Source organism: Oppia nitens, unplaced genomic scaffold (genome assembly GCF_028296485.1).
Source record: "Oppia nitens isolate AA-2021 unplaced genomic scaffold, nextdenovo-longstitch-racon4-pilon3 scaffold12_pilon_pilon_pilon, whole genome shotgun sequence".
Taxonomy (NCBI): Eukaryota; Metazoa; Arthropoda; class Arachnida; order Sarcoptiformes; family Oppiidae; genus Oppia; species Oppia nitens.
The window spans coordinates 2,550,301-2,566,543 of NW_026533191.1; the positions used below are offsets into that span (position 1 = coordinate 2,550,301).

Below are 16,243 nucleotides of genomic sequence, written 5' to 3' on the forward strand. Positions count from 1 at the left end.
GAGAGATATGTTTGTAATTAACGATAAGTTTTTTTAAAAATGTATTTTAATTTTGATTTATTAATTATTATAACTGTATATATAATAACATAGTTATAATTTGTTATTATTATTATTATTATTATACTTTTATAATGATAATGATGTTATTTACTGGTTATTTATTAATTATATATATATATATATATACTGTATGCATGATTATACAGGTATATATATATGATTTATAATGCTTTTTATATATATATATAAATATTTATATAAATTTTTATTAACTATATTGTAATTAATTAATTAATWAAATAAATTTGTTAATTGATGATTGAACAAACAAAAAAATAGATTAAAACAAATTTATCTAATAATTAAAATTATTTATTTTAAACAAACAACAAATATTTGAATTTAAATATTTAGTATATAATACTATTAATAAATTGTTTTTTGAATAAATTATAAGCATAATAATCAAAGTTACTATCATATAATTTATATTACTGTATATATATATATATATATTTATAATAGCTAATGATATTAATGCTAATAAATTGTAAATTTTAAATTATTTATATAAATTTAAAATATATATATATATACAAATGAAACTAAATAATTTAGTTTATTTTTAGAAAAATTATTTAGAAACACACTTATATCTTAATTTAAATAAATTTAAATTTAAATAATTAATTTATTATTTTTAGCAAATTGTCATAAAAATAAGTAATTAAAAATTTTATTGACATAACAAATTAATAAATAATAAAATAAATTAATAGTTAGAAGTGCTGTTAATAATTATTTTCAAACAAAAAAAATTGTTTAAAAATTAAAAATTGTTTAATAGCTTTTGAGCAAATTATACTAAAATGAATTACTAATGGAAAATTATATATATATATATATATATATATATATATAAAGTACAGTAATTTATTATAATTATTATTTGAAAACAAAATTTTAATCTAAATTACATATAATAATTTATATTATAAATAAATAATTAACTATTTTTCAAAATAATAAACATTAGAGTATGAAAAATCTCTCATACAGTACAGTATTATTTTGTAATTAATGTATTATACTATACACTGTACTATAATTTATATAATATATATATATATATATAAATTTTTATAAAGTTATGCAATTACTTATTGTCTACAATGTGATGATGATAATGCACACACACACACACTTAGACAGAGCACAGTTAGCTCAATCGATTTCTCTCTCTATCACACACACACACACACACACACACACACACACACACACACACACACACACACACACACACACACACACACACACACACACACACACACACACACACACACACACACACACACACACACACACACACACACACACACACACACACACACACACACACACACACACACACACACACACACACACACACACACACACACACACACACACACACACACACACACACACACACACACACACACACACACACACACACACATACACATACATACATACACATACATACATACACACTCAAAAGCGTACATGTGCTCTAGTCATACCGTATCTTAACCTCTTTAAGCATACACTCACACACACACACATACTCAGGCATACAAACTACTTGAGCTCACTCTGCCTCACTACTACTACTACTACCACCACCACTACTACTACTAATACTACTACTATGTATGTGATGTTATATAAACACACAGACACACACACACACATACACTCACTGTCAGCTCAGTCCTACAAAACTACTCTATCTTTCAGCTCTTTCTCTCTAACTCTCTGTATATGTGTTTTCAGCTCTTAAAGAATATTCTGTTAGTTTTGTATATATATATATATCGACTACTATTAGTATGAATATACAGTTTATATATATATATAAAAAAGATTTGTCTGAAAAATTTTTATCACTAAATTTGTTGTTGTTTTTTGTGTTGTTTTTTTCTCTGATATATATGTGTGTGTATTCATCGGATAATTTGCATATATAAAGATAATAATAATAATAATACAGTACTAAATAAATAGTGAAAATATAATAAAAAAAACCAAAATTAGTATATATTTTGTTGAAAACAACTATAAGACTGGTATGTTATTTGCTGGGGAAGTGTGTGTGTGTGTGTGATGTGCCGTTAGTTTGTTATTATTTTTTGATTTTATTTGATAAAAACTTTATTTAAATTATTATTATTATTATTATTACGGTAACTATAAATGACATTTGAATCTTTCTATATATATATAAAAACCCCATATATTTATATTTTCAATTTTGTTGTTTTCATCATTTTTTTAGATCAATAATATAGACATTATATATGTGTGTGTTTTATTTTATTTTTAAATATAAATTTGTAGAAATAAATTATATATATATATATATACAGTATATAATTTTTAATAAAATGTTAATATATTTATCTCTAATATATTAAATAAATATAAATAAATTAGAAAAAAATATATGATATAAATAATATAAAGTTTATATAAATTGTATAATAATTATCTTAATATTATTAGTTTGTGTAAAAATTACATTGAATTTTATGAATTTTATTTATTGGTGACTATTGTGTGTTTAAAAAATAAAATTGAAATATTTTAAATATAATTTATTATTTTTATTATTAATATATATATCTGTAAAACAAAATACTTTATAATATCATTTATAAAGTTTTTCCCAAAAAAAACAAAAAAATAATAATAATTTTATTTTCTCTTATTTTTCTCAAATTCCTTATGTCATCAAAAAATAGATGAATTAAATAACCAACAAATTTTGTTATCAAGGTAAGCAAAAAAAATTTATTTTATTTTTTATTATTAAATTTGTTTTCAACAACAACAACATTAACAATATTTTTGGATAATATAATAAACTAAAATAAAATGTCAAGTTGTAAAATACTTGAAGTTAAATTCAACTAGGACTATTTATTTATTTATTTTTTTGGTTATAAATAATGACACATTTAAAAAATGCATTTAAATTTTCCACTTAAAATATTTATATATATATATATATATATAACTATTTGCATTTATTTGGATGAATGTGAAGTATGTGTATGTGTGTATGTGTGTATGTGTGTGTGTGTATGTGTGTGTGTATGTGTGTGTGTATGTGTGTGTGTGTATGTGTGTGTGTATGTGTGTTGTGTGTGTGTATGTGTGTGTGTATGTGTGTGTGTATGTGTGTGTGTATGTGTGTGTGTATGTGTGTGTGTATGTCTGTGTGTATGTGTGTGTGTATGTGTGTGTGTATGTGTGTGTGTATGTGTGTGTGTATGTGTGTGTGTATGTGTGTGTGTATGTGTGTGTGTATGTGTGTGTGTATGTGTGTGTGTATGTGTGTGTGTATGTGTGTGTGTATGTGTGTGTGTATGTGTGTGTGTATGTGTGTGTATATGTGTGTGTATGTGTGTGTGTATGTGTGTGTGTATGTGTGTGTGTATGTGTGTGTGTATGTGTGTGTGTATGTGTGTGTGTGTGTGTGTGTGTGTGTGTATGTGTGTGTATGTGTGTGTATGTGTGTGTATGTGTGTGTATGTGTGTGTGTGTGTATGTGTGTGTATGTGTGTGTATGTGTGTGTATGTGTGTGTATGTGTGTGTATGTGTGTGTATGTGTATGTATGTGTATGTATGTATTATTTATTCATATAGATTAATTATGATGATGATATGAAAAAAAAAATAAAAAAAATTAAAAATACATTAATCATACCATTTTCTAGATTATAATTTATAACAACAACAAAAATATGATCCCTGTCATAGCTATTTGCATATTTTTAGTATTATTATTATTATTATAATTATTGTTAAGCATATACTTATTATTATATTGTAAATAAAGTGAATATTTCTAAATATAAAGACACTTATAATAATAATAATTATTATTATAAAGATGATATATCATTTTTGCCATTATTATTATTTTCATTGACATTACATTTACTATTATACATATGTATATTACAAATATATATTTCTACTTATATTCATTAAATATATAATATATATATATATATACATTTTGAATATAATAGTTATAATCAAGATATATATATATATATATATTAATATATACAGTATATATATATATATATAATTTGTAATTTTATACTTGATGACATACAGTATATATATATTATTATATATTTAACAAAACTATTTATAAAACCTTCAACTAAATCATGTAAATACTGTATACATAAATAAATTTATATAGAGTTATAAAATAAATATTTAAAAAAATAATACTTAATACAAATATTATATACTGTTTAACAGTTTATATAATATTATATTGAATTAGTTTTTAAAAACGTGTTTTTAGATTCATTAACAATACTATATTATTTAATTTATATGTATATATTTTTAGTACTTATGTAAATATAAAGTTAATTTATTGTATATTCAATGGGAAATTTAATACACATAATAGTAAATCTTTTTTTTCAAAAATTAGATTTTAGACTAAAAAATATTAATTAAAAATCTATGTTTTCTAATGTATAAAAACAACTACAAATAAAAGTTAACAAAATAATTATAAATAAAAAAAATTTAATTTAGCAATTATTTTATAAACAATACTGTTTATAAAATAATTATAAAAAAAATTAATTAAAAGTCAAATTAACAAATATCTATAGTATTTTTTTATAATAAATTAAATTTATACAATACTATATAATACAGTTTTTTTGTAATAAAAACATTTTCCTGTATTTTGTAAATATTTATATTAATTAAAAACACATATTATTTTATAGATTTTATATATACTTAATAAAGTATTTGTTGTAAATTGTATATATTTGAAGTATATATATATAAATATTACATAATAATTCAAACGCTATAGTAATAGGAAATCTAAACAAAATTGTTATGTAAAATACAAAAAAATATATATACAGTATATATACAGTATATGTTGTATTTTTATAGTAACTTTAATTGATTTATACTTAAATAAAAACACATACACTTTTAGCACAATAAACTTAAATAATGTAAATCCTATTAGACATCTACAGTATATATATTTGTCATTAAATACTGTATAAATTATTTTATTTGTACTGTATATACAGTACACTATATATCTATAGATATCTTATTAAAAAAAATACAAAAACTAAAATAAAATTTTGTCATTCAATATATATATATATACTTTACATTGTACTGAATATAATATATATATATATTAGACATTTTTTTAGATAAATTGTATCACAGATGCTTGAAAGTGACATATTTTATTTTAACAACAAAACTAACAAAAAAAAATAACTAACAAAATATCTTTATGTAAATTATTTGTAACTTTATTTTATATAGAAATTTTTGACATTTTATAATATACAGTATTATTAATATACTGTATATATTTTTTTGATAACAGTTTTTAAAAAAATTATTCATTATGTTTGAATAATAATAATAATAAAATAAGTCACAAAAAAATATTAAATAAATTTAAATAACAAAGTTAATATTTAAGAAAAAAATATATAATACTAATGTATTTAATATATTAAAATTTATTTATTATATTTTTGTTTAATAATAGAAAGATTTAAATACCATTTATTATATATTTTTAAGTGAAAAAAAAATCATAATATATTTAAGACTATTAATCATGTTTTTTTGTGTATATTAAAAAATATCTGTAAAAAACATATTTATTTAATATAGATATATTATTATTAGTATTAGTATTAGTATTAGTATTAGTATTAGTATTAGTATTAGTATTAGTATTATTATTATTTATATATTAATCAAAAACATATGTTAAACATAATTATTGGAAAATTGTATTTTGATAAACATTGATAGCATTTTATATTTTTATTAAAAATATATATAATATAATAAATACCTACAATATCTACACAAAATAATATTCAAAATAATAATATTATTACTAAAATTGAATTTAGGTTTGAAATGATTTTTTTGAAAAAAAAATATTTTTATTCATTGCATATATGATTGAATTGCATTTGCATTAAATAGCAAAAAAATAATGCTTTAGTAAACATAAATGTTTATATACTGTATATATAATATATATGTTAATATATGATATATATAGTATTAAAATAAAATACTAAAAAATACCCGTATAATCATTTTAATATTTAATAATAAAAAATTTAATATTTAGATAGAAAATCATAAATCATCAAAAATTTTTAAATATTTTTTGTTTGTTTTTATTTATTTAAGACTTCAAATATATATATAAGTTATTTATTAATTAGTATATACAGCATATATATATTGATATTAATAAAATAATAAATAATTTTTAATCAAAATAGGTTATTATCAAATATATATACTGTATATATATATATATATATATATATATTGTATATAAAATTTAGTACAAACGATAAAATAATTAATTTATCATATGATTTAGTAGATTATGAATTAATAAAATAATTATAATGTAATCGATATAAATATTGTTTTATTTACATTTATATTGTATTTAAACAATATATATATATATAAACAGCATTTACTGTACAACAAAAACTGTTTATCTTTATATATAGTATTTTATTCATAAAAATTTAAACATCACTTTATAAATATTAATTATTGTCTATTATTTATTTGATTAGTATTATAGAGTATTATATCTGTTACTATATTTTAAATACTTTATAAATTTAATAATAAATATTACAATAATAATAAATTAAATAAATTAATTGATTAAAAAATATAATATGCTAAATGTTGTAATACATTATTACTACAAATAATTAAAATACAATTAGTCAGACAACTAATAAAGGCAAAAATAAAATTTATTACATATAATATATATATAGTAGTTTACTAATTATTATTAATGATTTTTATTATTATGTTATTAGAGTATATTATTTTTAATAATGAAAAAAATATATATTTTGTTTGCTATTTAATCAATTAATTAGTTAATGCAATTTTCATGTTTTTAAAAAAATATTTTTTTACATAAAAATCAATGATTAATGACTGAATAAACTTTTTTTTAAATTAATTAAAATTATTTTTACTTAGTCTGCAGTTTTTAAATACATTATATATATATATTTTTATAAATATAGATTATTTATAATTTTTGAACAAAAAATATTTATCTATCTGTTTGAAAATAATATAATTTTTTTAATTGTATAAATTTAAATATATAATCAAGCTAATACATTGCAGATAATACAACAATATATTTTTTTAGCATAATTATACAATTTTTTCATATCAATGTAAAATTATATACATTATATATACAGTATATATGACAACTAATATTAAACTATTGGGAATTTTATTGTCATTATTAGGATATGATATAACATACTAAAAAACTTATATACATTAATTTAATGATAATATATATATATATATATATATATATATATATATATACAGTATATAATAATACATTACAATATTTTTTTACATACAAATGTTTTTATGATTCCCAATTGAATTGTTGGCTAAACATAGAAACATTGTATACTTAAAAATAAATACATTTTGTTTTACATTTTGAATATTTTTTTAGTGTTAGAAATAAGATTTTATTTCTTTTAAATAATAGTAAATATTGTTATATTATATTAATATTGAATATTTACAACAACAACAAAATAATAATAATAAAATATTAATTTACTTAATTATAATAAAAATAAATGTTTAGTAAATATTAACTCAATAATAATAATAATAATAATAATAACAATAAACTAAAATCTGTTTTATTTTTTGTTGGCTACACCCATATTAAAATAAATAGTATTTTTCTAGTAAATTATTAGTTATATAATATTTTTTATATATACACATTGTAAATATTTAATAATAAATTGTATGTATAATTGTATACAAAAATTAATAATAGGTTATTAAATGTAATATAAATATAAATTATTAGTTTAACAAAATTAAATGAATTTATTTTCTAATAATAATAATAATAAAATTTTAGTTAATAAAAAACTTTATTATTATATTATTATACTGTATTTACAGTATTTTATCATTAAAATCTATTTTGTATAAACTTAATGATATTTATTTTAATAAATATTTTACATATATATATATACTGTATATTTATTCAAAAAATAAATTTTATACTTTTATATTAATAATAATAATGTTGTCCAAAACAGATAAAAAACTCATATTTATATATTTATATAAATATTTGTATTATAATTGAAAAAAATAAAGTCAATAATATTTTTTTGATTCATAATTTAATAATAATAATAATAATAATATTATTATTATTATTATTATTATTATATACTATATTTTGTTTGTATTATAGCTCAATGTTTTGTTTAATTATGTTTTTTATTTTTATTTATACACACAAAATAAAATCATTTTATATATACTAGATAATTCACTAATGATATAATTCATTTTAAATGTAGTAATTATTTTATTAAACATTATTAATAATTAAATAAAAATATTAAAAAATACATCAATCTGTGTCACTATTAATGTTTAAAAAATAAATATATATTTGTTTAATTAATTAATTAATTAATATTTTTAATATAACTTTATTTAAATTAATTGTTTGTAAATTAATATTGTAAAAATAAATTAACAAAAAAAATAATGTAGTTATTATTATAAAAATAAAAATTATTTTTTTTGGTAAACAAAATAAAAGTTTAATTTTAAAAAAACTAAGTGCACATTTTATAGTTTAACTTAAACACATATATAGAAATAATAATATATTATTATTATTATTATTATTATTACATATTTTATTATATAATTTGTTATTTGAAATTTTATATTTAGTAAAAAATACGTATACTTTCATTAAATAAAATAAATTATTTTAATGGCACAAAATAAAATTATTATTATTATTTTTAATACATTATAAAATAAACCTCTCTCTCTCTCTCTCTCATCCTCACACATACACATACACATACACATACACATACACATACACATACACATACACATACACATACACATACACATACACATACACATACACATACACATACACATACACATACACATACACATACACATACACATACACATACACATACACATACACATACACATACACATACAGCCATTATATGATAAGTATGCTAATAATAAATAAATAACAAATAATAAACATTATAGTCGTCAATTGTTATTATAACTGTTTTAAAGCATAGCTGTATAATATATAAATAAATTTACTGTATATATCTTAATAAAATAAAATATTTTTTAGTATATTAACTACTATTATTGTCATAAACAAAATTGCTGCTCATATTATTAATGATATTTTTCATATAGTTTATAAACAATTTATTATTATTATTATCGTTATTATTATTATTATCGTTATTATTATTATTATTATTTTATATATAAAAATATTTTATATATTTTAACATCCTAGACATTAATGTGTTTTTAACAATTTAAATTATTTATTATTGTTATTGCTGAAATAAATAAATATAAATACAGTAAATAAATAATATTAATCTATTATAAAATATTAAATCTTTTAAATACTTATTATTATCAGTATTGTAATAATAATAATAATATTATTATTATTATACTAAATAAGTTTAGATAAAATATTTGTTAAGTATTTAATATTAAAGAGTCTTTTAAAAAAATAAATTTTTTCATTTGAAAAATCTCAATAAAAAAATTAATCATAAATTCTATACAAATTACTAGGATTTTAATAAATTTTTTATAAATAAAAATATAAAAGATTATTATTATTATTATTTATATTTTATCTAGCGTAAATTTCTATTGAAAAACTTATTAAAAAATTTTTTATTATTATTATTATTTCTAAAAATATAAATCTTATAATTTAACGCTAAAATCTTTTTATATTAAATTATAAAATTAAATTCTGATAATAAAATATTTTGATAATAAAAAAATAAAATTAACAATAAAAACCCGGATCTTTATATCGCTTAGAAATTTATATATATATATATATATTATAAAAATTATTATATATATATATTATATAATATATTGTGTTATATATTTAATACTAGTTTAATAAATTAGATTAATAGAAAAAAAACATTTTTTTTATTTGTTTAATAAAATATTTTTCATCAACAAAAAAATAATAATAATTTTATTATTTAATATAGATTACTATGAATTTATAAAATTAATTTATCAAACATTAATGTAATTTTGTTTTTTTTGTTGAAAAATCAATATTTTTATTGACTGAATATTTATTTGATTTACAAATATGACGGCTATTAACTAATAATCATAAATAAAATAATTAAATAAATCTAAAAAAATAAATTATAATTTTATAGATATACTGTACAGTATATATATATTAACTACAATATGTAATAATATGATAATATTAACAAAAATAGTTTTAATATTTGCTAAGATTTACGAGCAGAAAAAATATCATAATTTATATAAGATATATACTATATATATATATATATATATATATATAATATTTATCATTTATATTATTAAATTATGCAAATGTCGTGTGCATTAAGCAAATGTTTTATCAAATATTACACACAAATAATAAAAATATTAGTAATAATCTAATATTAAATATGATATTAATTATATGTGACAAATACACACATATATACATATACATACACACATATGTATATGTATATACACAACACACACACACAAATAGTACATACATTATTATATATATATATATATATATATATATATATATATTTATAATGAGATTTACATTAATTTAAATACATTTTCAAATATTATTTATATTATTAAACTTTTTAACTACTTTTAGCATAAAATATATTTGAACTGTATATAGTGTTGGCAAAAAAGAGAAATTTATAAAATAATAGAGAAATTTCTAGAAAGTTTCTAAAAGAAATTTTTATTTATGGGATCCCCATGGTTAATTTTGTTTTCTCGATATTTGTTATCTTTATCATTGTTTTTATAAGTAATATTTAAATGTTATTATTAGTATTTTAATTATTAATTAAAGTAAAAAATTAATTTATTTAATTATATTAAACTATGGTATAATAAAATGGTGAATAAAATTTTACAAAACTGATTATTATTAAATAATTATAATTCTTAATATAGGTATCCCATTTGTATATTAGTATTATACAGTAATCTACATTATATAGTATAATATTATATGTATAGTAGTGTCTCATTAATATATTTATAGTTTTACAATATCTATAGATATGGGGATCCCATAGTATAACAAAAAAGTTAAATTTCTATAGAAATTTATTACTGAGAAACTTTCTAGAAACTTTCTCAGGGAAATTTATTAGAAACTTTCTATTTGCCCATCTCTAACTGTATATAAGTATAGAAACATAATTTAATTTACCAAATAAAAAAAAAAGTTTTCTTATTAAATAAAAAATATTTTTATTTTAAAATCAAAATTTTATTTATAACACACACACACACACACACACACACAACAATTTATTTTAACATTACTATTATTATTATTATTATCCAAACTATAAATTAGTTAACGGTGTTATCAAGCAAATTGAATTTACAGTAATAGTAATGGCAATAAAATAAATTGTCTAAATTAAATTGTCTATCAATTTAACCAGGGATAAATATTCTAGTGTTATTATTAGATCAACAAATTAAATTATTAGATATTTTATTTTTATTTTTTTTGATAATAAATATTATTTTATTTATATTATTACTTTTTAAAATAAATCGTTATAATAATAAGTATTATTATTATTATTAAAAATACAGTATAAAAAATATATAAATATAAAAAACTGTATTTTTTTAACAATAAAGAGAATTATATATTAAATATAATTTTTATATTTAATTTTATATAATTTATTTTATAAAAAATGTTATTTGAAAAAAATACTTTAAATTAATCTTTTTTAAAATAAATAAAAAAAATAATACAATTTTTCCAGTATATTATTACAATATTTTTTTTAAAATTATTATTATTAGTATCACTAATGCATCTCAAATGAGTTACTATTAGTATTGTTATGATTGTTAACATTATTATTATTATTATTATGATAATTATGATTATGATTATCAACAGTATAGCTATGATTAGTGCGCCAATCATATTGATTAACAATATTAGGATAAATCCTATTAAAATCATTATTATCATCAAAATTATTATTATTATTAATGTTTCTACCGTCACCACCACCACCATTACCAGCATACCTGTCCCTAACACCACCACCACTACCACTATCATCACCATTACAATCGTTACAACGACTATTGTGATGATCCGGTTCCTCAGTGTAGGAGTGTATCCAAAACAAGGCAACCAACGGTATACAGACTACCAGCGCTGTCAGTAGCAGTGCCAGACCCTGACAGCCGCTCAGGTCTACAGTCTTTTCGTAGACCAGTTTGTAGATTTCGTTGCTAACCAATGAGGTGTTGGCCTCGAAAGCCGAAAATAGTGAAAAAATTTTGCCCATTTCGTGATGACGGAGAAGCTTGGATAGTCGGGCCCTGAAACCGATAACAGCATAGGCACCCAGACAGCCGGGTATTATCGAATAATAGTAGGCCTGATCGTGTTGCCATATACCACGTATTAGACACATTGTACCATAAGATACCAGTCCTATAAGCGATAGGGTAGTGTCCCGTAGTTGTAGAAACTAATATAAGAAAAAATATTGAAAATTTCAATTTCAATTGTTTAAGCGAAAAATACATATATTTTATATGTTATTTAAAAATATTTATTTAGAGATTATTTTTGTTTGTTTTGTAAGCAAAATATTTAATTAGTTAATTAATTATTTTTTTGGAAAAAAAATAATATAACAAAATAAATAGTTATCATTAGTTATCATCAAAAAATACTAAAATTAAAGATAAAATTAAATTATTAATAAATTATTAGTAAATTATTAGTAAATTATTAGTAAATTATTAGTAAATTATTAGTAAATTATTAGTAAATTATTTTTATAATATATATATATATATTTACCCGAAATAATATGGGAATCGCTAGTAGAGTACCGCAACCACGTATTACGTACTCAATAGCTAAATGATTATTATAGGTGTGGACATCCCACGAGTATACCCGTACTGACCATTGATACATAAAAACTAGCGGACCCGTACTGGCCGCTGTCCACATTGTTAGCGATAACAACAGTAGCCATATCTGGCATCGGCCATAATTTGGTCTCAATTTAAACATTTTGGCCATCATTTTGTGACCATTTCTCAGATTAAGCAATAGTTTTAAGGGATGTATGTGTCGATAGCGTTCAAACAGCCGAAGCTTATGTTCGGCCCGATTGTTGGCGGTGTTCTCGCCGTCTATGTTGTGTCCATCAACTGTATCACCGGTTGTTACCGCGGTATTGAATCGTTGCTCCCATACCTTGATATGGTGTTCCTCGTAGACCATTAGGACTGTCCAGACAAGTACGGCAGCGAACGAGACACCGCCTATGGCGTACACACCGGAATAGTTGTGCAATTGTTGGCCACTGGGTTCGTAAAATGTAGGCCTATCAAGCATCCAGGCGCCCACATAGGTGCCCAGTGCTTGAGCTTTAATAAACAATTAGAGTTAGAGAGAGAGAGAGAGAGAGAGAGAGAGAGAGAGAGAGAGAGAGATAGCATAGATATAACAAATTGATAGCATGTAGTTTAGTTAGACACTTATATAATATAAATTAGCTAATTATTTGTTAGTGTGGTGACAGTTCAATCAGTACTAAATACACACACCCACCCACACACACATACACACACACACACACGTACACAGACATAAACATCAGACACTAATACATGAAAACAAAATTATATATAATAATAATAATACGTGACTACACGTACCAAATAGGTTGACAATCTCGGCAACGGCTATCCTAATGGTAATCATATGCGATGGACTGGTCATCAGTATGTAGGCCCATATGCCAGTTAACAGTGCAAATAGGCCACCAGTGATAATGCCCGGTATATACGATATTAATATGTAGTATTGGGCTATTTGAGGATAGGGTGGTGGGAATAATAATAATAATATTATTTAATAAATTTCTATATACAGCAATAAATCACAAATAAGTGATTAATATTATTTAATAGTTGTAATGATATAATAATAATCATAAATATCATAATTAATTTAGTTACTATTATTTTTGTCAAAATTTTCAAATAGTCAAATAAAAAGTTATTATATTATACAATATTTTTTTAATAAATATTCTGTAAATATTTTTAAAAAAAAAACTTTAAAAGTTTAACTGCATATAAAATTTGTAGTCTATATATATTATTCTTGAATTAGTTATATAATTAGTTGCAGAAAATATTAAACTAAATTTGTTTTATTAAAACTATTATATTAATAATAGTAATGTTATAATAATAATAATAATAATAATCATAAATTTCATAGTTAATTTAGTAATTATTAATTTAATTATTATTTTTTTGTTTTATTTACAAAAATTAATTATTTATTCCTTAATTTACTATTATATTTACTAACTGTAAAAATTTAATTGCAACTAAAATTTGATGTTTATATATTTTTATGAATTAACTATATTAATAGTTAGTAATAGTTATAATTCAATTTTTTTAATTAATTAATTAATTAAATAATTATTATTATTATTTAAAGAAAAAACTCAATTAACATTATGTATTATAGTATTAATATATATAAAACTTTATAAATTATATTATAGTATTGTATATAATATCATAAATAACCTTACACCAATCAAAATAATAATCATTGAGCACCAGTATGCCGCACTCGGCAATGGTAGCTATCGCACCCAAAATTAATACATATTTTTTGCCCTTAATATAAGTATCGGTCCAGTGGCCAATTAGCATGGTGGCCAGTACCAACGGCAGTACCGACATGGCCAGTTTATATAGTCTAACTTTACGCGACTCGTCCAGTACCGACTGTTTCCATTGTCGGCTACTGTCCTCATCATCGGATAGTATACTATCGGGCATTGTATGCATTTGACGGCACCAATCCTCAGGATAGTGATAGTATTGTAGACATACCTTATCTTCGACTAACTGATCCGTTAGGACACGTTTCATAGTATTGACAAACGTAAAGACAAACAGATAGAGTTCAACAGTTAGCAAACGCAGGAACCAGTAGTAGTGTTTGAACGTATAGGTAATGCCAACCACCTGTCCGGTTGCGGGACGAGGAGGTTGTGATGATTTAGATGATGGTTGAGTAGTTGTCATAATTTTTTTTTTTGGTGAGGTAGGGGTGGGGGACACTTGTATTTTTATTATTATTATAGTATTTATCAAATATAATTATCACTATTTTTTATACGAAAAAAAATTATTATTATTATTAACACAATTAGAAAAATTTAATTATTTTTTCTTAATATTAAAATTAATTTTTAATTAATTGATACATAAATCACGTTAATTAATATTGTGTAAGTTAATATTATATATGATATACATGTTTAAAATAATATATACTGTTTAAAAAAAAATAATTGCAATTAAAATATTTTGTATTATAATTATATATAAACTATATCAATAACAGACAACAAAAATTATTATTATTATTATTTTATGATGATAATAAATCAAAAAAAAAATAGATATAATAAATTAATAAACAAATATCACAATCAAATAACATATAATTTAGATTTTTTTTATTAAGCAATAAATTAATTATTAAATTATTATTATTATTTTAATTGCCGTATAATAAAATGCATTGTATTGTTTTATTTATTTATTTTTAAAACATTAATTATTTTACTATAATAATAATAATAATAATATTTGACAAAAAAATGTCTGATTATACTTATATATAATTTTTGTATATATAATATGTAATATAATATATTTAATACAATAAATTTTATTTATATATATATATATTAAATTTCATATATATAATAGTTGACATTTTATAACTAACAAAATAACAGTATGTATTGTTATCGCACAATGATTTATCGCGTATATTAGCCTTAAAATAAAACATATATATATATATATATATATATATATATATATTAAATATAAAATAAAATAATAAAACTTTGTTTGATAACA

General features: G+C 19.4%; 1 protein-coding gene across 1 annotated transcript; it reads right to left on the minus strand.

The window, feature by feature from the left end:
* Nucleotides 1–11,697: 11,697 nt before the first annotated feature.
* LOC128954893 (uncharacterized) lies at nt 11,698–15,423 on the minus strand. Its single transcript, XM_054300501.1, has 5 exons — nt 14,893–15,423; nt 13,997–14,149; nt 13,128–13,705; nt 12,309–12,789; nt 11,698–11,711 (listed from the first exon to the last, which is right to left on the minus strand). Exons 1-5 carry the CDS (start codon nt 15,392–15,394, stop codon nt 11,698–11,700), a joined length of 1,728 nt encoding a protein of 575 aa, XP_054156476.1. The 5' UTR covers nt 15,395–15,423.
* Between the last annotated feature and the right edge of the window lie 820 nt (nt 15,424–16,243).